The 25,477-nt window shown below is 42.3% G+C and overlaps 2 protein-coding genes across 5 annotated transcripts in view; one reads left to right on the top strand and one right to left on the bottom strand.

The window, feature by feature from the left end:
- The window catches only part of DMXL2 (Dmx like 2), a 154,880-nt gene that overhangs the window by 1,574 nt on the left and 127,829 nt on the right, over positions 1 to 25,477 (bottom strand). The window lies entirely within an intron of this gene.
- Positions 1 to 25,477, top strand: part of GLDN (gliomedin) — a 42,562-nt gene that overhangs the window by 8,760 nt on the left and 8,325 nt on the right. For both annotated transcript variants that reach the window (XM_030576942.1, XM_030576941.1), the window contains exons 2-9: positions 767 to 818; positions 3,471 to 3,488; positions 8,210 to 8,317; positions 12,307 to 12,462; positions 13,528 to 13,647; positions 22,301 to 22,384; positions 22,473 to 22,598; positions 23,797 to 23,947. In XM_030576942.1, the coding sequence (XP_030432802.1) occupies positions 776 to 818; positions 3,471 to 3,488; positions 8,210 to 8,317; positions 12,307 to 12,462; positions 13,528 to 13,647; positions 22,301 to 22,384; positions 22,473 to 22,598; positions 23,797 to 23,947 (806 nt within the window). In that variant the 5' untranslated portion in view covers positions 767 to 775. The remainder of the gene's footprint in view (positions 1 to 766; positions 819 to 3,470; positions 3,489 to 8,209; positions 8,318 to 12,306; positions 12,463 to 13,527; positions 13,648 to 22,300; positions 22,385 to 22,472; positions 22,599 to 23,796; positions 23,948 to 25,477) is intronic.

Genomic DNA, 25,477 nt, shown 5'->3' with positions numbered 1-25,477 from the left:
TTCACTCTTAGGAAGTAAATAAAAAATAAAGAAATGTAGACAAAAATACAGTACCAGAATTTATCGGTAGGCATACCTACTACAACTTAAGGACATTGTTATAAAGATGGTCTTGTTGAGATGGTGAATTGTGGCTCTCTCAATTACAAGTATCAGAACAAATGCCCCAGTTATTGTAGTGCCACAAATGGATGAGGTTCCAATAATCTAATTTCAAATTCACATGCTGCTCTGTACTATGTCAAGTAAAGAAATTAGTAGGGATCACCTTATATATCCGGGAAGCAAGTTGAGTTATGTTGCATGATAGAAAATGACCCATAAATGGACATATGTATGAGTTAAACACTGATCATATTTGGCTGCTGCCGGCCTTGATAATCTTTGATAACCTATCTCAGATAGAGAGCCATGAAAACCTAAGTGAACTAAGGTGTAAGTCTTTCTACTTTGACTGCATCCAGAGATGTGCCCATGCAGTATTTTAAAAAATGTTGTTTAAAATGTTATAGTGCACAGATTCCTAAAGATAGAATCATTTACAAATACATATGCTGGTCTTCAGAAGGCCAAAATTAAGGCCTAAATAGTTTGCTCACATTCTACTAGGTGGTGTGGTTGTAAAAGAGAGAATTTTCCCAACTGCTTTTTGCACAGCAATCACACAGAAGAATAAAGTGAACCAGAGAGAGGTTTTATTTGTCCTTTCTGTAGAAACTGAAACTCAGAGCATTGTTGTGAATTTTACATTCTTTTGTGATGTTAGGTCCGTGTGATGGTGGATTTATGTAACAGCACAAAAGGGATATGCTTAACAGGTATGTTTTCAAATACTACTATCGCATTATGCTGAATGCTGTATGGTTGGTGATGAAATAATTTTTGGAGGAAAAATTGGCTTGAGATAATTATAGGCTGTAGGACTATAATTTTTATGGGACTGATACTATTGATCTGATTAAAAATGTACAGTATCATTGGTTTATGTTCCTTTGAAAAAAGTAAAGATGCAATCCTGTAGTAGTAATACCAAGCCTATTCTAATAATACAAGAATATACAAAGTCTCCAGAATAACATTGTTACCTGGGGATGTTTATTCCCACATAGTTTTCTTATACAGGAGTCCATCCTTGCAGAGCTCATTACAGAATTGGAATCTTTATAATGGTACTTAATAGCTCTTGGTATCTTCAGGGTGCCATACAACCATTAAAGACTGGAGCTCAGCCTCTTGATTCTAGATCAGCATGGCATGGACAACCCAACAGGAGGGCAGGCCTTGTATCGCTGTAGAAAATGCCATGGCTAAAGTAGGAGTGGAGGTAGTGGACTCTGAAGGATGATGATGGTCATAGCATGAGACTCTCAGGTTGGTTTCTCAGAAATCCAAAGGAATTTCAAAATACTTGATGGCTGGGGCAGGCTGAAGGCATGAAAAGTTTGCATGTGATCTGGGAAAACCAGAAAATGTAAAGCTTTAGCTACTCCAAGGGCTCTTTCTTGGCTTTGCTAGCCAAAGTATATAGTAGACTGAGCTGCTGGAGCTGAGATACATACTTGAAATGAGGTAAACCACTTAGTTTTGGAAACCAGTTCACTAAAACAGTTCAGGCCATTTGCAGTTGATATGAACTACTGATCCAACAGGGTTTAATGTTAGTTTAACTGACCTGAATTCAAAATGAGTTAGAATTTTGTGGGATATTTCCCCTGTATGGATCCAGCTTTGATATATTGGAGACAAAACACAAAAACTCCTTTTGAAAGCACAGGTGAAATTTGACTGAAACAAAGACAGCTCCACTGTCAAGTACAGCTTAAAGTACAGCTTGTGTTGGGTTCCAGAGTTCTGACTTCACGCTACTCCATGCCTGCTAAATCCCTTTCTGTGCACTCCCTGAATCTTCATCTCGGTTAAGCCCCACTCCAACGGTGGCTTTAACAATAGCTCATTATACAATAGACATTAGTTGTCTTCCTTACATTTGCTACATTTCAAGTACTTTTCCTATTTATCTATGTGATAAAAGGACATCTAGCATATTCAGTGAGTTCAGGATGACAAAGTAATTGAGAGTACTAAATAAATAATATGTCCATTGTGAAAAAATCAGGCATTTCTTGGAAAATTAACTGAAAAAAGTATTAACTGGCAGTGCAGGTTTAGAGCTGTTCCAAACTGTGCTTCACTTTTCCTGTAATGAATGCCTTAAATTGTCAGGTTTAGTGTCAGAGATCTGTTTATTTCTTTAATTTCTAAGTAAAGTTGTATATTTTAAAATTTTCTTTGTAGCCCTGGTAAAAATGTTAGTACAGAGAATTCAGTTTTTTAATCTCAGCAGTAATCTCTCTTCTTATCTTCCAGCTTTCCCCAGTTTTTGCCAATAGTATGTTTTACCAGAAGTTGCATAGAACAGATAATTTGCCACTTCTTATTATGCCCCATATTAATTATTTACTTCTGCCTCATAAGAATTATAGGCATGGAAGTCATGTACGGTATGGCCTCTTTATATTACTCTGGCAGGGCAAAGGGGTCTTAGCATACATCGTAAAAGCTACCCTAATTTATGGGCTTTAAGATTATCTTCCATGGAAAATGAATGATAATATTTTGCATACACTAATGGAGGTTTGTTTTCAATGTAGTTGAAGTCACATACAGAATAGACTTTGACAGCTTCCACTGGAATGTCCTATATTACACATATCCCTTGAATTACTAGAGTGAATCCAATTTCTAGTGTTACCACATAATGAACTTTCACAGGCACCCAGATCCAATCCCGAACAGAGAACAATTACAAGTAAAAGTTATTTAGCCGTAGTTACTGAGGATTAGAAAAAAAGAAAATATTTAACCATCCTATTTCAAACCTCTGAATTCTTGCTGATTACCCAGGAAGGTGTGTATTTTGGAATGGATATTCACTAAAACACTTTCTCATGACATTTGCAATGTTTAACCTGAGACATTGTAGACCTGTTCTTCCATTACCACAACCAAGACTTTAGAGAACTCCTTATAAGGCACTAAGTAATGTAAACATAATAATTAATGGATGACTTAGGTGCATATTAGTGAAAAGGCACATAAACACCTGTCTCCTGATTAATTCATTCAATAGCATTGAGAATTCAGAGGCCATTCTTTCTCAAATTGTTATCAGTGGAAATTAAGAATGACTGGGCTTGACACATAAAGTGGGTGTTTTGAAAGATTATCCTCACAAGCAATTAATTATACAGCAAGTCTGGCTGGATCTGCACTAATGCTTCAGTACTTACTTTTAATACAAAATAGTTAACCCATTAGTGCCTCTGCAGAAGTTTGAAAGTTCTTTTCTGTCTTGTTTTGGTCTAATGCTAATCAGCTGAGTTTAGTGTTGATTTTATGTGCGCTGCCAAGTTACATTCACCATTTTTTTCTCTTTGTTTCCCGTGTTCTTTTGCTTGTTTTTGGTTTAGGCCCTCCAGGCTCCCCAGGTAAGATACCTTTTCAGTTTTAATACTGTAGGTATGATGTTGATTCACTTGGTGGTTTAAAAAATATTTGTATAAAGACATACCCCTGACAAAGCGATCTCCAGGTTAGTGTGAGAGAGGGGTGAACCAAAAAACATGTTTCCTGAAGAGTAGCCCTGATTCTATGAACCAATGTTTCCTAGGACTAATAAGGAAATATTTGGATGCTGAACATCTAGAAGTGCTTGTAGCCTGACTGTATTATGTGACCTGGGGTGTAATTCTTATGCCAAAGAGAAAAAAAGACTTTGCTCTCCTCTCTGCCTATTATGATATTTCTGTTCCGCATCTAATCATTCCCATTCATTCTTGTTTTGGCTGAGTGTGGTGAGCTCATGGTAAACAGGCCTGCCTACCAATCCACTGCTACCCATCTGTTAGCTGTTCCAGGAGAATGAAAATAAGAGTAATGTTAGCAGTTCTACAGCATCTATAAGAAGATCTCAAAATGCTTTGCAAACATTCACAACTTTAGCTTCTCAATGATCATGTGAGGTATATAGTGTCGTTATCCTTCCAGTGATCAGATAGCCTGTTGTTGTACTCCCTCCCCCAGACAGTCCCAATTTTCAGTAAAATTCAGCCTGTCCTCAACATTTTGAGTTTTAAAATGAAACACCTATGCTATTGTATAGTTAGACTTGAAGGATTTGATTTTTATTGGTAAATGTTAGTAAACGTTGATTTCACCATAATAAACACGCAATGACAAAAAATATTTCCATCAGTGATAATATAAATTTACAGATAGAGAAAGTAAGAAAAATGCAGCTTCAGAACTTATTAGAGTTTGACTTAAAGATATTTACACTTTGATATATTGGACATATATTGACAATTTATGCTTTAGTGGTTTTAAAACTTTAATTTTTTGAATTTCAGCATCTACTGTTATAAATAATTATTGTCTGAACCCTGCATTGGTTATCCGCCAATAATTTCCTGCAACTCTGAAAAATTAACAAGATAAAATAGGAAAATGCTTAAAAATAACATCAATATTGTCTGTTGAAATGATAACAAATGGAATTCTGCCCAAACCAATTTTTGATCAACAGCAGCATTCACCATTCCTTCCCAGCAGGGGGTGCCGCTGTAGGCTCGGCAAAGCCATTCTCGCCCCTGGGGAAAACCGCCACAGTAGCACTTCTGAAAGGAAGCTGATGGTAGAATTGCGGGGTGCCACTCCCTCACTGCTATAAGTGGAGCCTGGTGGATTGTTTCAGCACCACCAGATGTAGGTCCCAGCCCAGGAGCTGTGGGAAGGGGGTCAGTGAGAGAACAGGCTTATCGTTGGGGAAAGAGTGTCAGGTATAATTTTCATTTTGATGATCTGGTCACCTCAGTTGTCTCCATTGTACAGATAAGAACGCTGGGGAACACCAGGCTTAAGGTCACACGCAGTCTGTGGCAGAGCCATGAAGAATCAGAGAATATCCTGGTTGGAAGGAACCTCAGGAAGTCATCTAGTCCAACCCCAAGCTCAAAGCAGGACCAATCCCCAGACAGATTTTTACCCCAGTTCCCTAAATGGTCCCCTCAAGGATTAACCTCACAAGCCTGGGTTTAGCAGGCCAGTGCTCAAACCACTGAGCTATCCCTCCCCAGATATCTTGATTTTCAATGCTATACTTGAACTACAGGATTGCTTTTCTTCCTTTGCTTTGCTACAACCATCCAGAGTTACCGGTGTCCCTGTTGTGACTGTCTCAGAGTAGCAAGAAGGATTATAAATCTGAGATCGTCTCCCCTGCCTGCCTAGCTACACTTGTGCTGCTACAGCTGTCTCTCATTCCTGTCCTATTAGGCCAGGTTCCCCAGGAAGTTCCATCTGCTTTGTTCCATTTTGGTGATGCAAAGCAGCTGTAAACCCAACTTAACTGGCTAACTAAAATAAGTTTATGGCAGGTTAGCATCACCAGAGTGTCACAAAGCTGCTGGAGCATGCTGGTGTCTCTGGCTCTTTAAATTTATTATACCATTTTCTTTATATGAATGTTTCTGAATAGGATCCACATTGCAGAATCTTCCAAACTTTATTAGCAAACTGACCCACATTAAATCAGGAAACTAATTCCATAATATCTGTTTTCCATCATGAGCATTTTTTCTGCATACAATGATCTTTCCCTTCATAAGGCATCAATTGAATACTAAAGATTATGAAACACATAGTGTAAACAATAGCTGCATTGTGTGTTTTCACACAACAATTAATACATATGCATGTTTATTTAATAATTTTAATATTTGCCTGATGCCTTATTACTTTCAGATCATATTTTTGCACTGAATTGATCTCATAAATCAGTGTTTCCCAAACTTGGGACGCCGCTTGTGTAGGGAAAGCCCCTGGGAGGCTGGGCTGGTTTGTTTACCTGCCACGTCCGGCGGTTCGGCCGATTGCGGCTCCACTGGCAGCAGTTCGCTGCTCCAGGCCAATGGGAGCTGCTGGAAGTGGCGGCCAGTACGTCCCTCGGCCCATGCTGCTTCCAGCAGCTCCCCACTTTTCTGGACCAGTGAACCGTGGCCAGTGGGAGCTGCGATCTGCTGAATCTGTGGATGTGGCAGGTAAACAAATCGTCCTGGCCTGGCAGGGGCTTTCCCTAAACAAGCGGCATCCAAGTTTGGAAACACTGTAATAAATAAACAAACATGTAACATGCTGTAGTGCATGTGTCATGTAGTCAGATCAAATGGCTGAATGTATTTCGATCATACATCTCCTTTGGCTCCTAGCACTGAGCTATCCCTTTACACAGTGAGTGGTGCTGAGGAGCCTTAGTTTGTAGGACAAGCAGTTTATAAAGAAACTGCAGCCGTTACAGTCTCACCAGTTCCAAAGTTTAGGCTCAAACTGCACACACTTACATACGTGAGGATCTCATGTAAATTAAACATCTTTGCAGGATTGAGGCCTGGGAAAGTACTCAAAAAACGTAGCTTTTAGAACAAATTTGAAATCTTTGACATTCACATTCTGTTTGGCTCCATCCAAGTACAAGTCGTGCACTGCTACATGTTTTCCATTTTATTCCTCTGCTGGTCCTACAGGCAGGGATGATTTTCAGCGTAGTGTGGTTATTAATTGCGTAGTGCAGGCTTCCATTTATCTGGAAATACATGACGTATAATTCAATTTCCTTTTTAAACAATGGTTTAAATTGACAAGGACAATATTTTGTGAAAGTTGGAGAAGTTTCATAAAATCCTAAATGTAATGAAAAGTAGTAAAGTTTCACAAACTGCTGGGGTCTTGCTTTCCTAGTTAAAAGCCAAATGCTGATCTTCACACCAAATTAGATTAAATGGGGCTTGGGCATGGGAACAACGCAGTGTTTGCTGTATGGAATCTTTTAACTCCAACGCAGTAATATGGCAGTGGATACTTGAACAGATGCATCTATGTCCCTCGGACTGTAGTAGTGATCATAGCCCCCGTTGCTGCATGTGCCCCATGCAGGGTTTTTGGCTGGTGGGATTTGACCCACTGGCCACTCCTCTAGCCTCAAATCCCCTGCCCTATGTGTGCACTGTCCTATGCCACGTAAGGGTTACGCAGTTGTGTTTGTGCTTCATCCACCACTCAGCAGAACTGTACTAATTTGATTGTATTTTGGGTCTTGTACGTCCATATAAGGGGATGGTTCAGATTTAGCCCTTAAATGCTATCACTAAGCACTTATTAAACACATGAAATAGACAGGGTTTAAGCAGTGTTTGCTTAAGGAGATAAGCATGTAGAACTGAACTGCTCTGTTTTAATTGTCCACATTGAAAATTTTTCCTTTTTAAAATTTTGGCTGGTGATTTTTGTGTTTATATTTTTCCTTGTCCTTATCTCTACTCATTTTATTTCTGATTTCTTTCCCCCTCAAGCGGCTGCCAGGCTGCAAGAATGATTACTTGCTTCTTTCCCTGCTTTTGTAACTGCAGTTTTTCCTAGAAGTATTTTCTGCTAAGTATCTGGCTCTCTTCCCTCCTGTGTAAGGGGTCCAAAGGCTGATGGAGGGGGGACAGACCACTCTTCGTGCTCTCCCATCATTACATCAGGCAACCACAGTCTGGCATTACTTAATCCTTACAGTAGGTAGGCAAGTGTTATTTTTATTTGACAGGTAGGCTGAGAGGTTATGGTTACAACACACATGACTTGTCTAAGATCGCACAGTCAGGAGAGAGCAGACAGTAGAACTCTTAGTCCCTTCTTAGTGGTTCTCAACTTTTCCATTAATGACCCCAGAAAAAACAACAGAAAAAAGGTTTGGGGACCCCCTTCCATAACGTTGGTTTCATTGTCCCAGCTAGCCATAGAGAAAGGGAGTGTGGTCATGATCCCATTGGGCCTCTTCAGGACCCTCATTTTAAAAGCTCATGAACAAGACCCAAACTGCTTCTCTGTACTGGTCTGGAGGCAAAAGGTGCAGCACCAACTGTCGTCAGTCACAGTTTTGCTCAAAGAGCATGAGGAAAATATTACCCTTTACTTTTAAGCTAGGACTCATGCTTGGTTATCAGAAATTGAAGGCCATTGCACTGGAATGTAGGACATGCTACAGTCTGAATCCAAATAATTGCAGGTTCTGAGAACTGCGGATATACAGTAAATGTAGTGGATTTGAGAATGAAGTGTAAATAGTATTTGGTTAATGTAAATTCCACTTTCCTGTTGGTTTGTTCAGGGCCTCCTGGACTTGATGGATTACCTGGCTACAATGGATCAGATGGCATCCCTGGCATTCCAGGGCCAAAGGGGGAACCAGGAGTAAATGGAAGAAGAGGAAAAATAGGTATTTTCTAGATATATCCTATTTTACCCAAGTGTTCATTAATATTATACACGAGTACAGTTACTTATAGACTCTGAGCAGAGGAAATAAGTTTCAGTAAATGTATTATTATTGCCAGCCCCGTCTTTTCAGGAAACCAGGAAAGGTTTACACGTTATAGACTCCCAGTAAGACATATAGTACCCAGTTCTGCTCTCTCTTCTACAGGCATAACTCCTGTTGACTTCACCAGCTTTAGGCCAGTGTCACTCCATTGACTTCTATGGATTTACTCCTGATTTACCCTATACTGAGAGGAGAATTTGGCCATAGCAGATATGCTCTAGAGATTATAGTACGCTCCTAATTAGAGAGAGATCTAATGCAGTTTAATTAAATCTTAGTATTTTCCACATGCAAATAACTATTATTAATGGGAGTTGTGTTCTGTCAATGTAAGAGTTTCTCATTCCCCCACCAGTCTATGGCCCTGAGACCCCAGCTAGCCTTTGAAAAGGTTTCAGCAATTTGAGGAGACCCTGTCTTTATTATATATCACTGTGACCACAGGCAGGTGTGCACTCAATGTGTGAGTGGAATGGAGTGGTGGAAAGAATGCTGCTTTACTTCCACTCTTTCTGTCATGCGTATTTATACTGTAAGTTCTTTGGGTCAGTGACTGTCTCTTACTAGGTGGGGGGTTACAGTGCCTAACACAGTGGGTCCAGAGCTTGGTTGGGGCCTCTGGGCACGAATACAAACACTTTGAAAACTTGGGGCTGGCCATAATAATAATACTTTGCACTACTGTAGAATCCCAGAATGCCTCACAAAACAGATGTGTTCTTAAACACACAGGATAGAAGCTAGATTCACAAAGGAACATAGGCATGGCAACACTCAGTGTCACCACACCTGCCTTCTAGGTGCTTAGGAAATCATTGAGATTCACAGCCTAGCATGCTGGCTTTTGTGAATCCCATTCTCAGGCACCTATCTCTCCCCAATCATTATATAAGGAGCCTAGGCTCCTGAGAATGGAATTCACAAAAACCAACATGCTAGGCTGCTCTGTGCTAAGCTAGGTAATGGGAAATGCTGAGTAGAGGAGTGTATCCTAAGCCCTGCCCTTCTCAGGGAGTTCAGCGCCAATGCCATTTGTGCAAGGAGGAGGAGGACCTCCCTCATAACTTTTAGTACAGTGGGTAGGGAATATATGAGACTGCATGGGCAAGAGAGGGAAAGAGAGAATAAAGCTGTGTAGCCTGGTGGTTGGAGCACCCACTTTGGAGGTGGGGGATCAAGGATCCAGTCCCCATGCTCCAATGACTTTCAGTTATTTAGCCACAGTGGAAAAGCTCCAACTGGAGACACTGAAAGAGTCACAGATCAGAATATCCCATAGCCCCATCGTTAGGATCTCTGTTCAAACCCTTTCTCCCCCTCAGGTGGAAGAGGGACTTGAACCTGGGTCTCCCATATCCCAGGTGAGTGCCTAAACCAGCAGGCTAAAAGTTATTAGAGAGGTTGGAGTCCTTCTTTCCTCAGTTCTTTTGTGTGAGGTTGCCAGAGGGGGCCTGATCCAGTAGGCAAGCGTGCTTACTGGATTGGGCCTAGCAGGCAAGTTAGATGGTGGAATGCCTGGATTCCCCCCTGTCCGTGCATCATGCTGGGGTTGAGGCATCCAGACACTTAGAGTGAGGCAGCATTGCGCACATGCAAAGGCACAAACATAGATGCCTAGGGAACTTTTACTGCAAACATTTAGGCGCCAGGTGAGTTTAGGCATTTACAAGGTTTGGCGGTAGTTGTGCGGGGATTTTGTGCATTCCAGTGGGCCCTGATTCTGTGGTTTAGGCTCCAAAAGTGGCAGGTAGACACCAAGTCCTTTTGTGACTCTAACCCTGACTGACTTGCTCAAGGTCACACCCATGTCTGTGGCAGAGCTGGAATAGAGCCCAAGAGTCCCAGTCAGTTCTGTGACCGCTGGACACGTTGGCCTTGATTCTCCATTATGGCAACTGGCACAAGTCTAGATGGTGGGCTGCAAAGGTGGCTGAAAATCATGCTGTGCCCACCTGAGGGAGTGTTAAAGAGTGGCTGTTATCAGCCTGCCTCCTGCCCACTCACTGCAGCAGTGTCTACTGTTAGAAGGCCAGTTTTTGGTTTTTAATCTCAGTTAGCAGCATCGGCATGTGACTGGCAACACTTGAGATGTGAGTTAAAAATTGTGACAGCAACCAAGGGGTGCATTCCTCAGCAACCATGTGTCTCATTCACAAACAGTACCAAGGGAGCTGGCACGACTGCCTTCCTTGTTGGCAGTTTCTGCGAAGTGGACGTTGATTGAATAGGCATGGAGGCTGAAGTGTCTTTGTTCTCCACCCCTTAGAAGCTATTGTTAGGTTGGTATGGGGAAGCTTGCCCTGACACTGCCTGTGTGTTACCAGTTCCATGGATAAGCAGAAGACTTCAGTCTCCAGGGCTGAGATTTTAGCACTTTTCATCAACACATTTTGCAAGTTAGAAACCAGGGGTGAAATCTGGGCCCCATTGTATCCAGGGGTAGTTTTACTATTGACTTCAGTGGAGGCAGGAACTTTAAGTATATTCCCCATTTCACTGAATCATTTTAAAAAGTAGAGTTACATGTAAAAAACCCGAGGTTCTCTACAATCAGTAGCCACCACCAACCCACATGATCCATTTCCAACTGATGGTGATTTACACATTTACAGCTCCAGTGCTAGTACAGTTGTTAGCTCTTCTGCGGGTGCTAATGTCTTCATTCTTTGGGTAAGAGGAAGAGAAGCAGACAGGACAAAATTTTGGCACATGAATTGTACAAACCCATCTTGTTCGTTTTCCCCCCCTTACTGCAAAACATGCTGATGAGGTTGCTGGTAGTCATAAGACTCAACAATACAATGTGTTGTTGAATATTTTACTCAGTGGTAATCAGCTGCATAAAGTATGTGGACTGATCATGCTTGTAGCTAGTGTGGAGGCAGGATGAGGAGGCAGCATGAGGACATTACTAGGAAATGAAGGCTGTGCTCTGTCTTGATGTCAGATAAATAAAATGTGAAGAACACAATAAAGGCAATTTTAGTAGAAAGGGAGAGGTTTTGTTTTTGTTGGCACAAGTTATTCCACCAACGAGTGCAGTGTTGTGTTAAAAGAAAGGCAAGCAGAGCTGTGTAGATGACTGTTTAATGCCCTACAAATCATGGTCAACATATGTGAGATAAAAGAAGCATTCGGATAAGTTGTTTTCCTAAATGCTAGAAAAAAGTTAGGGATCAGGAAGGCTTCATTGGCTGACTAGCAAAGAGAAATGAAAGACTGAAAACATAGTTGTGTGTGTGTGTGTGTGCGCGTGCGTGTATACATATATCCATATAGGAAATGTGTACTAAAAATAATGATGAAAGAAGGAACTGTGGACTAGGGGCTAGAGCAGCCAGTTAGAGGTTAGTACTCCTGGGTTATATTCCAGTTCTGAGTGGGTTTTTTGTCAAGAGATTTCCCTCTTTCCTCCCCGATAACAAACTTATGCTAGTGGACTTCAAGATAAAATAATACTTTTTTTTTTTTTTTTTTACCGAACCACTCCCTCCTCACTCAGACACACTCAGGTCAGTGAGTGCTGTGGATGCTTAGCACTTCAGAAAATCAGAACTGTGGTATCCCAAGCCAGGCATGCAATATTAGTGAACACTTCTGAAAAATGTAACCTTTGGGCTTTATGCATCGTACAACATGTATCCTAACATGTTTTATGGATAGTGTATTATTGGCTACAAAGCTATGTTAAATCATAAAGAATGGCTCAAAGCCACACAACAGGAAATTCAGAGTGAGAAAACAACTGGGCTGGTACGGCATAAATAATACATGATGTGAGTTTCAAAAATAAACAACAGAGAGAAAGGTACATTGACCTTAGGAATGATAGTCTTATAAATGTATGTATTCACAGTCACGGCTAACAAGCTTCTCATGCCTAGGTTTACCAGGACCAAAAGGCGATCCAGGAGAGAAAGGAGAAAAAGGAGACCCTGGTGAACTGGGCTTACCTGGCAAAGATGGGATGCCAGGAGGGAAAGGGTCAAGAGGAGCAAAGGGGGACAAAGGGGATGCAAACAATGACGTGATATCAGAAGGTAGGAGGAAGCACCCTTAAGATCTCTCCTACAGGACAGAAATATACAACACAGTAAAATAGACTGCCCTTCTCTAGTGCTGTGGTGTTCTGCAGGCCAGTGCCACACACTACCATGCAGTGCTACCACAGTATTTTTACAGTAACTGCATTTGCGCTTTTGTTGTCTCAAACATGGTCATCACATGCAGTGACATTCCCACAGGCCTGCTGGGGCTTCAGGAGGTTCCCAGTAAAGAGGAACTATGACAGTTCTGCTGCACGGGGAATGGCAAGCAGGTGCACAGGGAGACTCTGCACACACTGTGTTCAGCAGGGCGGGGCTGCATCCCACCTCTGGACAGCCCAGCGTGTAGGAGGGTTTTGAAGCAGGCTGATAGAGCTGTCCATGGGATTATGCTCCCCAGCCTAGTGTAGTTCCCCACAAAAACCTTTTTACTCAGGCTTTGGGCTGAGAGATGTGTCAATTTCATCCTTGTCCAGTACATTTTCACATGGTAAATTTCCTCCTACTCTCTCACAGTGCAGTTTTTTCCTTTTAGACTATGACAGGCAGATTTCCTCCCAGGAATGCATACAGGAAGCCCATTGGCAGCCACAAAGAAATGCTGCCTAAAATGATAGCGCTGTAGCCTCTGATGCTGAGAGCTCAGAAAACAGTGATGTAAGGCAGTTCTGCTTTAAATTAAAGCTCAGTGTTCTCTTGCTTGTTGCTGTGCCCCAGACACTGAAAGGACCTGGAAACCCAGTTTATTTGTGACAGTGGGACAAGCACCAGTCTTCTTTAAAAAACTGGGTGCTATTAAAATCAGTGTCTGTCCAGAGCGGACAGGACACGTAATGCTGCTCTGTCACTGCAAAGCCGTTTGCTCCCTTGTAAACACAAACGGGAGGAGGTCTCTGTTTGGGAATAGACAAGCTGGGGTCATTTCCAGGCACGGGTAGGAGCTTTAGTTCCTGCAAGCCTCTCTCAATACATCAGATCCAATGCATACAGTGCCCCCTGCTGAGAGGAGGTCTATTCACCTGCAGCTAACTGTAATCCTCTATTCTGCTTTCTACCTAGGTGCAAAGGGGGAGCCAGGGGCCCCAGGACCCCCAGGGCCACAAGGTCCTCCCGGGCCACCAGGGAAGCGCAAAGCAAAATCCCAGGTTCAGGAGAATATGCATAGCAGCAAGTGCACAGGTCAGTGTTGGTGTCCAGGGTATCCTCCATTATTCTCATGCTTTCTGTTATAGCAGGTGCAGGGTTACACCTGTTATAGGGATCCATTTCCACTAAGCACTTAAGCACGTGCTTAACTCTGCTATCTCCAGTGAGACTACACACATGCTTAAAGTTAAGAAAATACTTAAGTGCCCTGGCCAAAATGAGGTTGTAATCAGTCTCTCTGACCACCCCCTACTTTCTCATGCTCACTCCTTTCTCGCTGTGGGGCTACACATTTCCATATGGTGTTCTCTGCTGGATGGAATAAGGGTGGAAAGTAAGTGATATCTCCGCATTACAAGAGCATGTGGATTCAAGAGTTACCCCCCTTGGACAATATGGGAACTACTTTCCATCCTCACCCCCATGGGAGCTAATTCAAAAAAACCCATGTGAAATATCAATAGTGTGTGCTCTGGAAAGGAAAGGCCCTCGGAAAACTGGCTGAAAAAAACAGTAAAATTATGCAAATATTTAAAAAAAAAATTTATTGTTTCTTTTGTAATTTGCAATTTTTTGCAAAATTGGCATTTAAAAGACAAACAATCTTAAATATTCACGTGGTGAATGTATATGTGCAGATATTAACTGTGTAGTGAAATGCCTACTCAGCTGCTGAATTGAGTTAGACTTGAAGGACTTTTGATATTGGAGGAGAAGAAGGTAGTGTTTGTAATTCTTTAAAGCTTGCAAAAAGCAGTGTATAAATGAGAAATGTGTGACAATGGTACTTCGTGCTGTTCGTTTATGTAATACACTCCTGGCCATTGTTCTCTGTCCTTAGTCACAGTAGCATATGGTAAACAAAGCATTTATCCATAACTCTTTTCTTAATCAAAATAGATTGAAATTATGCCTCATAGCTGAAGTATTTTGAAATCTCTGGAAAAGTTCCTCTTCACTATGTTAGAGCAGTGTCTTATCAATTAGCATTCTTCCATTTATCCTCTTCTCCACCAGAAGACTAATGGTAAACAACTTGCTCTCTACACAGCAGGAGTATTTCATAAGAAAGCTGATGCTGAGCATCTTGCCTTCCCACCAGAGTTTAATTCAGGAATAAGATGATATTTCAGCTAAACACTTTTGTGGGAAGGAAGGGTTGGTGTAAACATGTTATGAAAGAATGTATTACTCCATGTCTAAACTAATGCTTCCTTCTGTGCTTGGCATTTTCTATGCTTGATTTTTAAACTGGCTTTCTGGGTATATTTGAGTGTCTTCTTTTTGTATATTAGGAAGGGGATGGTTTTTAATAAACAGAATGAGGGGTTTATTGGGTCTTAGCATTTTCCGTGGGCCTTGGAAAATAATCACTGTTTAAGTACTGAGTGTTGTTGTATTGAGGGACCAAAGTTTTTTCAAAAGTGACTACTGATTTTAGATATTTCAATTTTTGGGTGCCCAACTTGAGACATGGAAAAGGAGCATGTTGCTCAGAAAGTCCTAAACACCCACCCTCTGGAAATCAGGCCTTTTAAGGTGTCTCCAGTTGCAATCACTCATTATTTTTTAAAATCTCAGCCAGGATCATCACAGGACCCTCCTGTGGAAAAAGTGGCAGAAAATGAAATTTTTAGGGCCCAGTCCTAGTCATTTCCATGAACCAGTTTTTGCCAGTGGAGAGTTGGCACAATTAGAAGAGCTGGAGCTGGTGACTAGGAGACTCAAGCAGATGGGTGCTGGAAGCAAGACAATGTACTGTGATAATCCTAAAAGATCTCAGCTCAGACTAGCAGCAGGATAAGGAAAGCAGAGAGAATATGCTACAAAACCATCACATTTGTCTTGTTAGTTGCTTTTGGGAATGCAAGCAAACTTTTTCTCTTGGATCCTCATAATGAATCCTACCCTGCTGTCCTGTTTTCCGTACATGCATGGAAACCAATGAATATTTCAGGCTTATAGTGGCTTCCTAGTGGATCTGGGAACAATTTTGCTGAGCAGATGACGTCCCTGTTTAACAAGGTCAAAGTAGTCCAACCCAAAGTCCATCCGAAGATAAATGCTGTAATTGCTATGTGGAGATGCAGAAGAAGGTGAACTGAGTAATGACTAATGGAAATAATCTGAGAACATACTTAGTAAAGTGGGTTTTCTTTTGTAGTTTTGTAGTTTAGCTCAAAGGTGAATGTCACAATAACTTGATGCTGTCGTTAATGTTGAAGCATGTGGAGTTATCATTAGATCTCACCATTAATACTGGATTTCACATTCTAGTAATTAGTGTTGCAGTGGGAACATGGTGTTTTTTCAGCATTCAGGACAGAGCTCTTGATAGTTGCTGGGAGTTATGCTCTCAGTTTCATCTTGTGCCATTTCAGCTGCTGTAGCCCTTTACCTTGCTTTGTCTGCTGTGTCTAGCATATAATTTATCTAGCAAAAGGAAGATAACTGGGGAAGTGGATATTAACAGCCGTCAGCAATGTTAGCCTTAGGTTAAAGGACCTTAGGTGAACCAAGGCTAGTGTTTGCTTTAGAAATATATATGTAGTTTTTCTCACTGTGATTCTGCAGCGTTTGCTAGGATGAAAATGCAGTTCTTATTACGAGCTCTCCCTGTAAGTAGTTAATGGAGTTAGTACCAAACAGAGTATGTTTCAATCTCTTCTTTTCTTTTTTCTTTATTATCCATGTTCTGATAGTACCCATCAAGGAGTAGAGTCCCATTGTGCTAGGCATTGTACCGAGAAATGACAAAGACAGTCCCTGCCTCTAATAACTTCAGGTATAGGTATCAAACAGGAGACAACAGGTGGACTATACAGACAGATGGGATCGGAGGATTAGGTAACAATAAGATGAACAGTTTAGCAGAAGTCTGATTCTACTTGAAATATAGAAACACAGGTATAAAAAGATCAGAATAATGGGCAGTCTAATCTGGTATCCTGTCACCAAACTGATGCTCAATCCAGGGTCCTTTGGAGAAAGGTGTAATACCGTCCCAATGTGCAGTTTTGCAGTGTCATGCGTACAGAGTTTATTTTTAACCATGGTAATTAATGGTTAGTTTATGTCCTGAAACATCAGGGTTATATCAAGATACTAAACATTTTTATTCTAGCTAATGAATATTTTTTAATCTGTCCATTCTTTTTTGAATCCTTAACAGCTCTTGGCCTCTATAATATCTTGTGGCAGTGAGTTCCACATATTAATTCTGCATTTTTATATACAGTGTAAGCATTACTTCACTAACTCTTGACACAATAATCACAGATTCCCTGTCTTGTTTTTATTAGCACAATGTGAATACAACATTGCAATTTAGAGAAACTGCCACCTTTCAATCCACACAGTGTTTCTGGTAGAACACTGATAGTTTTGATCAATTTTGCAAAACACTTCATGTTAGATGAGGTAGGATCTGAGTTACTACAGAGAATTCTTTCTTGGGTGTCTGGTTGGTGAGTCTTGCCCACATGCTCAGGTTTTAGCTGATCACCATATTTGGGGTTGGGAAGGAATTTTCCTCCAGAGCAGATTGGCAGAGGCCCTGAAGGATTTTTGCCTCCCTCATCAGTGGGGGGCACGGGTCACTTGCTGGAGGATTCTCTGCACCTTGAAGTCTTTAAACCATGATTTGAGGACTTTAGTAGCTCAGACATAGGTTAGGGGTTTATTACAGGAGTGGGTGGGTGAGATTCTGTGGCCTGCATTGTGCAGGAGATTAGACTAGATCATAATGGTCCCTTCTGACCTTAAAGTCTTAACGTCTATGACTCTATGACTATCACTAGCTGTCCACAGGTCTCTTACCCTGCCAGCACATCTGTCTAGTAAACATATATGTGTGCTAATTTAATAGTTTAACTAACTAAACTAACTTGTTACACTTACTTTCCCAAAAAGGAACCAAAAAAAGACAACTTGAAATGCATCTCCTAGCATGTTTTGTATTAATAGTGCTGCTGTCATTAACTGTTTTTTTTTAAAAACAAACACCAAACGCACAACTCCCCACACTCCAAAAACAGTGGTTTTAGTGTCATATAAACTTTATTAACATTAGACAGAATATTTTATGTCAGAATATACAGGCTGCTAATCTTTTTTGGACAAGGTAAGCAATGAAAATTCCATATGGCAGATTCTTAAGCTGTGGTTTATCTCAAAGTGAAAAATATCTTTAAGTCTTAGCTGCTTTTGGTTTCTTTCAGCTAAAAGTTCATGGAGAATATTATAGCTATTCTCAAACCCAAATACTGCACTCAACTTCATCAGGAACACTGACCTGGTCCTTGACTGTTCCAGTCACAGATAAACTGCCGTCTAGGAGAGCTGCTAGTACAGTTAACTACATTAATTAGAATTAGTCTGGGAAGCATAAACTTCAGGGGTATAATTTCTTAGCTCTGGGGAGTTTTTGCTATGAGAATTTCAAAAGATGATCAAATCCTATGTATCTGGCTCTCAGTGACTGGCAAATATAAGATACAATATTATTCAAAACTAGCCATTCTGCTTCTTGCGAAGGGTTCAGCAAAGACAAACATCTGTGTTGAGATCTTAAAACTCTTTATTAGAATATTCAAGACATGGAGGAGGCTGAGATGTTGTGCTGTCCTGGTTAATATGGTAGCGTAGGAGACAGAAATGTTCTATTCTCACTTTTCTACTGATTTTCTGTATGATCTTGGCCAAGTCATTGAACCTCTATCTTAGGGGTGGGCAAACTATGGCTCAGGGGCCACACCCGGCCCTTCAGATGTTTTAATCTGGTCCTCGAGCTCCCGCCAGGGAGCGGGGTCTGGGACTTGCCCCGCTTCAGTGCTTCAGCCGGAGAGCAGGGTTAGGGTCTTGCCCCTGCTCGGCACATGCCGTGGCTACGTGTGGCTCCAGGAAGCAGCAGCATATTCCCCCTCCGACTCCTATGCATAGGGGCAGCCAGGGGGCTCCACACGCTGCCCCCGCCCCAAGTGCCGCCTCCACAGCTCCTATTGGCTGGGAACCATGGCCAACGGGAGCTGCAGGGTTGGCGCATGTGGACAGGGAAGCACACAGAGCCACCTGGCCACGCCTCCACATAGGAGACGGAGGGGGGACATGCCGCTGCTTCCAGGAGCTGCTTGAGGTAAGCGCCATCTGGCGCCTCCACCCCTGAGCCCCTCCCATGCCCTAACCCCTGTCCCAGCCCTGATCCCCCTCCTGTTCTCTGAACCCCTCTTCCCAGCCTGGACCCCTCACACACAGGACCCCTCTGGACCCAAGAGCCTACACTCCCAGCTGGAGCCCTCACACACCCACACCCCAATCCACTGCCCCAGCCCAGAACCCCTTCCCATATCCTGAACTCCTCATTTCTGGCCCCACCCCAGAGTCTGCACTCCCAGCCGGAGCCCTCACTTCCTCCTGCACTCCAACACCCAGTTTCATGAGCATTCATGGCCCCACATACAATTTTCAGACTCAGATGTGTCCCTCAGGCAAAAAGTTTGCCTGCCCTGCTCTATCCTTCCTCCCTCTCTACAATGAAGGTAACTCTAGTTACCCTTTTTGCCACAGGACTTTGACATCGTGGGATGAAAAGGGCTGTAGAAGGATTACTAGAGTCTGGCTGTGGACACCAATTTCCAAAAGTCACATCCGGATTGTGGTGTTGGATCTTTTTTGAGATGGGATGTCTGTGCATCTGCTCTCAGGTGGGGGCGGCTCTAGCTTTTTTGCCACCCCAAGCACGGCAGGCAGGCTGCCTTCGGTGGCTTGCCTGTGAGAGGTCCCCGGTCCCGCAGATTCGGCAGCTTGCCTGTGGGAGGTCCGCCGGTCCTGCAGCTTCGGCATATCCGTTGCCGAAGTGCCACCGAATCTGCGGGACTGGCAGACCTCCCATAAGCAAGCTGACGAAGGCTGCCTGACTGCTGCCCTCGCAGGGACCAGCAGGGCGCCCCCGCGGCTTGCTGCCCCAGGCACGCGCTTGGAGCACTGGTGCCTGGAGCCGCTGCTGCTCTCAAGGGTGGACAGCTCAGACCTCATGACCCAAAACCAGAATTCCTATGCCCTTTTTTAAAAGGGATGGGGTAAAGTATGATTTCATTTGCTCATTTTGTATCGGAAATCCTCCATTTTGTGCTGCACAAGAGGTGGGATTAAGGGGTATGCCAGAGGAAAGAGGGAGCAGGACTGCAGGAGATTGGATCAGTTAATCTATTTCTTCCTTTCTGAGCATCAAGCTGCAGTTCAGTGCAGTTCAGCAACTGTTTTAATGTCATTTAATATTTGTATTGCCTTAAAGCCTAGGAACCTCGATCAAGGCCCATTGTGCTGGGTACTGTATGAACAACTAACAAAAAAGACTGTCCCTCCCCCAAAGAGCTTGCAGCTGACACATCAGACAGGATAAAAGAGGTGGACTAAACAGATCAACAGGATGGCGTGGGTTAGGAGAATGGCGTTACGAAAAGCTTTGGTTACCTCCAGCCACGCTAAAGTAAAAACAGAACTGAGAACTGTTCCTTGGAGAGGCTCTCTGTAAGTGAATCAAAAATGGATCATAAATTGCTGCTGAAAAGGCTGCTGTGGCTTTCAGAGAATAAGTAAAGGTGCCTAAATAGTTTAGGGAATGTTACAAAAGAATGTTTAAAAACAACAACAAAAAATTTCTTTCAAATAGGAAATGTTTCCAGCTTTGTCTCTATTGTTTTCTTTCCATGAACTGCTTTCCAGAGGGGCAAGATACAGTGCATAAGTTCCCTTCCTCTTCCACATTGTTTACAATTAAAAAAAGAAGCAGTGTAAGACAGCTGCCCTGTGTTCTGTCAGCATGAAGCCAAGCTCTGGTGTGCATTAGTAGAGGTACAGTAAAGGCAGGAGTGGGACTGCACCCACTACCCGCTGAGAATACCCCCTCTTGTGGGTTGTAGGAGTTTTACACATGAGTTTCAGTCGTTTATCTGCCTCTAGTGTTCCCAAACAAACATTCTTCATCGTATCAAAGGACAAGTTGGACAGCTGTCTGCCATCTGATCTGCCTCACGTGTTAAGAAAAGGTGCCGCACGTGCTCCCTAGCAACTCACAGCAAGGCATTTCTGTTTCTGTTGTTTAACAAAATTACTTAGTCCCAAAGTAGACTGATAGTCTGAAAACTTTAAGGAGGGAAACAAAACCAGCCCAGCCTTCATATCAGGATAACGAAGAAAATAAAGGCTGCGGTGGTAGTGAACACTCATATGAGTTCCTAGATAAGTCAAGATGTATATTTCACTGCATAGTCCAAGGCAGACAGAAAGGTAGAGTGTGAAGGTTTTAGAAATAGAACCCTCCTCTTCTTCCGTAGGGAGTGGAATCCGCACTTCTCCCTCAGAATTCTATTCCTTTTCACTCCAAATCCAGAGATTTTCCACTATAGGGACAGATCTGGCTCAGAGAGACCAATCAATATAAACAAATGCGGTAGGAACTGGCTCAGAAGTGTATGGCTTCAAAGTGCTACACAAACACGTTATATCCACTCCATGAGCTAGATAAGGCGGAGACCATTATCTTGTTCTTTGATTCCCGTCTGTCAGCTCAGTAGAGACAATGGGACTGAATGAAGTCTTTCCACCACTTTCTGTCTTGTGCCAGGGTCACTGCTTCATCTGGAGACAGCTGTAGAGAAGCCAAGTAACTTAGACAAGGCCATCGAGTGAACCAGTGGCAGAAAGAGGATTAGAATTCATGGATTCCTAGCGCCAGTCCTATGCTCAGTCTACTAGATTGTGCTGCTTCTCATTACACTACCCTAGTGTCAGCAAGATTATAATTCTATGTGGAGGAAGAGTTTGGGACTCTCTTTGGGTTTGTCTACATGGTGCTTTAGTCTGCCCCAGAAAGGTGTAAATTTTAGTCTGCACTAGTATGTTTCTCTCTAACTGGCCCATGTAGACCATGCTGGCATCCACGAAAAGTTCCGTAGTGTGTGTTAATGTAGTCCTGTTTCAATCGGTACTATGTTAGCATGCATTAGTGAACGTTTAGTGTGCGTCAGCAGGGTCCACACGGGCCAGTTAGTGCGTGACATGCTAGCATGGACTAAAATTTACACCCCTCTGGTGTGCACTAAAGCATAGTGCAGACAAGCCCTCTGACTCCGGGCTCCCACGAAGGCTGAGGAAGACTTTCTCATTTGTAAAAGGGAGAGACTGCATATAAAATGTTGCTGCATGAGATATGAGACTTTCCCCATGTCTGGCCTCTACGCCTGTTTTATTATTGGATGCATTACTAGCCACTTATGTGCATTTTTAAATGTAAAGATTTATTTGACAAGTGCAAAAAGTATTTTAATTTGGTTAACTGACATGTTTAGCTTAAAGAAAACCAGAATTATTGTTTCAAAGTGTGATAAACATGGAAGCCACACCGCATATGTTAGTTTTGTTATCCCCATACTTGCCTTTATAGCCAACTTTATAAAATTGCAATTCTGAATTTTGACACAACCTTAACTGGTGACAGATGCATATGCTGAACAATGTTGGATAAGTATTAAAGTGAATTATCTGTATTTCATAAGAAACACGAGGGCAGCTGGTATAAATTGTCACAGTCCATGCACTTCAGTGGAGCAGTTTACATCAACTGACAATGTGCCCCAGATCTGTGAAACATATTCAAAAGTTTTGTTTTCTGTCCCCCCAATTTTAGGTGAGACATGTGTCATACCAAATGATGACACGCTGGTAGGAAAAGCTGATGAGAAAACCAATGGATACCATCCAAAAAAAGCTGGTAACTTATTTTAAATATGATGCATTATTAAAGTGTTTACTTGTGGAGGTCGGGGATGATGCAAATTTGTTTCTCTCTTTGCTATTAGAATGCATCATTAAATCAATAGGAATTCCCACTGAGATGGGTAAGATACAGCAAACATTTGGAACATGGATGAGGGAACCTGCAAACAGAAGTGATGAAAGAATTTGGCTTACGATGCATTTTTCAGGTACTGTGGATATAATTGTGGCTAGGTTGATCCTATATTGCTTTTTCATTTTTTCAACCAAATCAGTGTTGTTAGAAATATAGTGTGTAAAATACTGTGATGAGTGAAAGTGAGCTTTAGTCGGGAGGTCTGTTGCCCCACAGGTTGAAAAGCCAGGGGCAGTATTGCACAGTGGAGGTTATTTTTAAACCCAGGTAGCATCATTTTTTCTTCTTATAAACTAGAACTGGAACAGTCCACATTGTCTCCCTAATAAGTTATTATTATAACCTTTTAAAAGGCCTTTGTGCCTTAAATCTGCCACAGCATCAATGACCTTTTCCTGTGACTTCTCTACTTTGGCTCACAGGGTCATGTGACCCTGCCTTAGCCAACAGAAGAATTCTGGAAGAATAGCAACAAACTTGAATCAATGTAAGTGGAGGGAGGCCTCAGTTTTTCCAGGTCTCAGTCACATTTATTTGAAAACTTCATCTACTTTCATAATATATCTGGACATACCTCTTGAAGCCTCGGAGAAGATATTAACTAGTGCTGCTTGGAAAATGTGGAAGGGGTTTCTGAAGAAAATTTCAACTTTACAGTGGAAAGCTGAAAAATTTTGGCTGCAAACCAAACCTTTTCAGCTGAAGTGCTTTTGGGTTTTGACCAAAGAAAATTTCACCAAAAAAAAAAATGTGGAAAGAAAACACATTTTGGAAAACAATTCCTTTATTTGAAAAATCCAGTTTTCTGTCAAAAGTTTCAGAGGAAAGTTTTCAGACAAGCCTAATTTTAAAGTGTCTTATTTATGTTCATTTTTACATCAATCCTACCATTTCCCTGTGACTTCAGTTTCCTGAACCGTGGCTCGCAAGTTTAAGAGTTTAGAAAAATGGGGGGGGGGAACGCGGGGAGAGCGAGAACAGGAAAAACGTGGAAATGGGCTGGATTCTGGGTGACTTGGGCCCAGTCCCCTGTTGGAGAATCTAGATGCTACCAAAATACAAACATTGAATAATAAAGACAATAATTTGGGCTTAGCTGGAGCTTTGTCTCTTGGTTTTTATGTTCCAGCACTCTGAGAAATGTTAAAAAATGTGGCTATGATTGGCAGGAAGTTGATTCTGATAGAATTGTATCTGGATGAGAGTAGAGATGTCAGATAGTTCAGTAAACCAACTGGCGTGATTTTCTTTCACGTTTTCTCTCCCCTAAGGGAACTTCATAAAAGAATATGAGAATGCAAATGCATTGCTGAATGACAGCTACAGGATCATTAACCTCACGGGGATCTTTTATGGATGTGGCCATGTGATATACAACAACTGTCTATACTATCAAAAAGGAGGAACCAGTATCATTGTGAAGTAAGTCAAAAATTAGCCTGATGGCGGCTTTGCACTCCACTGGGTGGAAGGCACAAGAAGTAATGAGAACAGGGAACATGAATGGAGGTTAAAAGGGCAAATATGAACTTCACTGGGAAGACCTCCAACATTTTTGGTAATACACTCTGTTCTCTGTGTCTACATGTTCTGTAGTATCTTTGGGTTTCTTTGGGGATTGCGGGTGGAAAGAGAGGGTGGACAGGAATGGTAGGTGATTGGATAGTGGTATCTAACTCCATGGATAACTAGTTCTCCATTAGGTGCTACTTGAAATGGCCACCAAATGCAGAGGTGGAGTCCACAACATGCGACAGGCGAATCAGTTGTCAACAGGCTCACATCTTATAACTTGTGTTGTTCTGACAAATTTAGGCCCTGATCTTGCCTGGGTAGAATCCCGGTGAAGTTAATGGTGCTCTAACTGGGGTGGGGAGGTCTAATGGTGGGATCAGGGCAGAAAAAGCATGTGAGAAACAAAGAAAGGAAATGAATCAGTCTTTACAAATATTAACTATTTTGAGCTAGCTATATCTTCATCCCAGGGGAAAACCCTGCTGCTTCAGCAGTGCAGAAATGTATCAAAGCTGTGTGCTGAAGGCAGAGCCAGAGTGCTGTGTGCTCTGGTGATCCTGGGCCAGTGGAATGGCTCTTCCAGCCATGTAAATTAGAGCAATCATATGGAAACCCTATCTTACGCTAGGAACTGGTTCAGCTCCAGGACTGGGGAGGTGGAAAGGTAGCTTACAGCCACCCCTTCCTACTCAGCTGGCACCGAGAAAGTTCAGCCCACTGTATTGATCGTCTGTTGTTTCAGAAACCTCCCTGGATCATCAGTCATGCCACGTAATTATGAAAGGTAGGATACAGTGGAACTTGCCTTTGGCACAGGAGCTTCTTGGCATGCCAGGCCTTCTTGCTGAGCTGGCATGCATGTATCAGTCACAAAGTCACATGTAATCTAGTGCTGCTAGTAGTGGTCTCTAACTTGTGCTGTGCATGGACTGCAATATACCAGTACTCAGGCATCAGGTGATTACAAGGCAACGTGGTGAGCCTGCAGGCTCCCTTGTAGAGTGCCAACTTCACAATATGATTGCACATAACTAGACATTTCCTATGGCTTTCCCACCCCGCATCTGCTGGGTCTGAACCTGGAACTGCTCATGCCACCACATCTGTATCTTGTTAGCTTTTACTGAGGAGTCGGGCAGACAGTGTTAATCAAAAACAAAATTCAGCTTTGTGAGAAGAGCCAAGCAAATGGACTTCAAGGACAAGTTAAAGATTCCAACTGCTTTCAAGTTTCCAGCTGCATCTCTGACATCTGAGCCAAGAACACCATTGTGTTTTGAAGTTTCTCCCCAGGCAGGTATGCATCTCTGGCACCCAAAGGCAGTGAGAAAAGAATGTGAGCTCGTTGCTGGGATCTCGTTGCTGGGATCATACACTGTTTGTTCTACCAAAGACCCTTCCAATTCCTTGCACCTTAAATGTTCTCAGACTTTGAAC

Source organism: Gopherus evgoodei, chromosome 10 (genome assembly GCF_007399415.2).
Source record: "Gopherus evgoodei ecotype Sinaloan lineage chromosome 10, rGopEvg1_v1.p, whole genome shotgun sequence".
Taxonomy (NCBI): Eukaryota; Metazoa; Chordata; order Testudines; family Testudinidae; genus Gopherus; species Gopherus evgoodei.
This window is presented reverse-complemented; position numbering and strand designations above follow the sequence as displayed.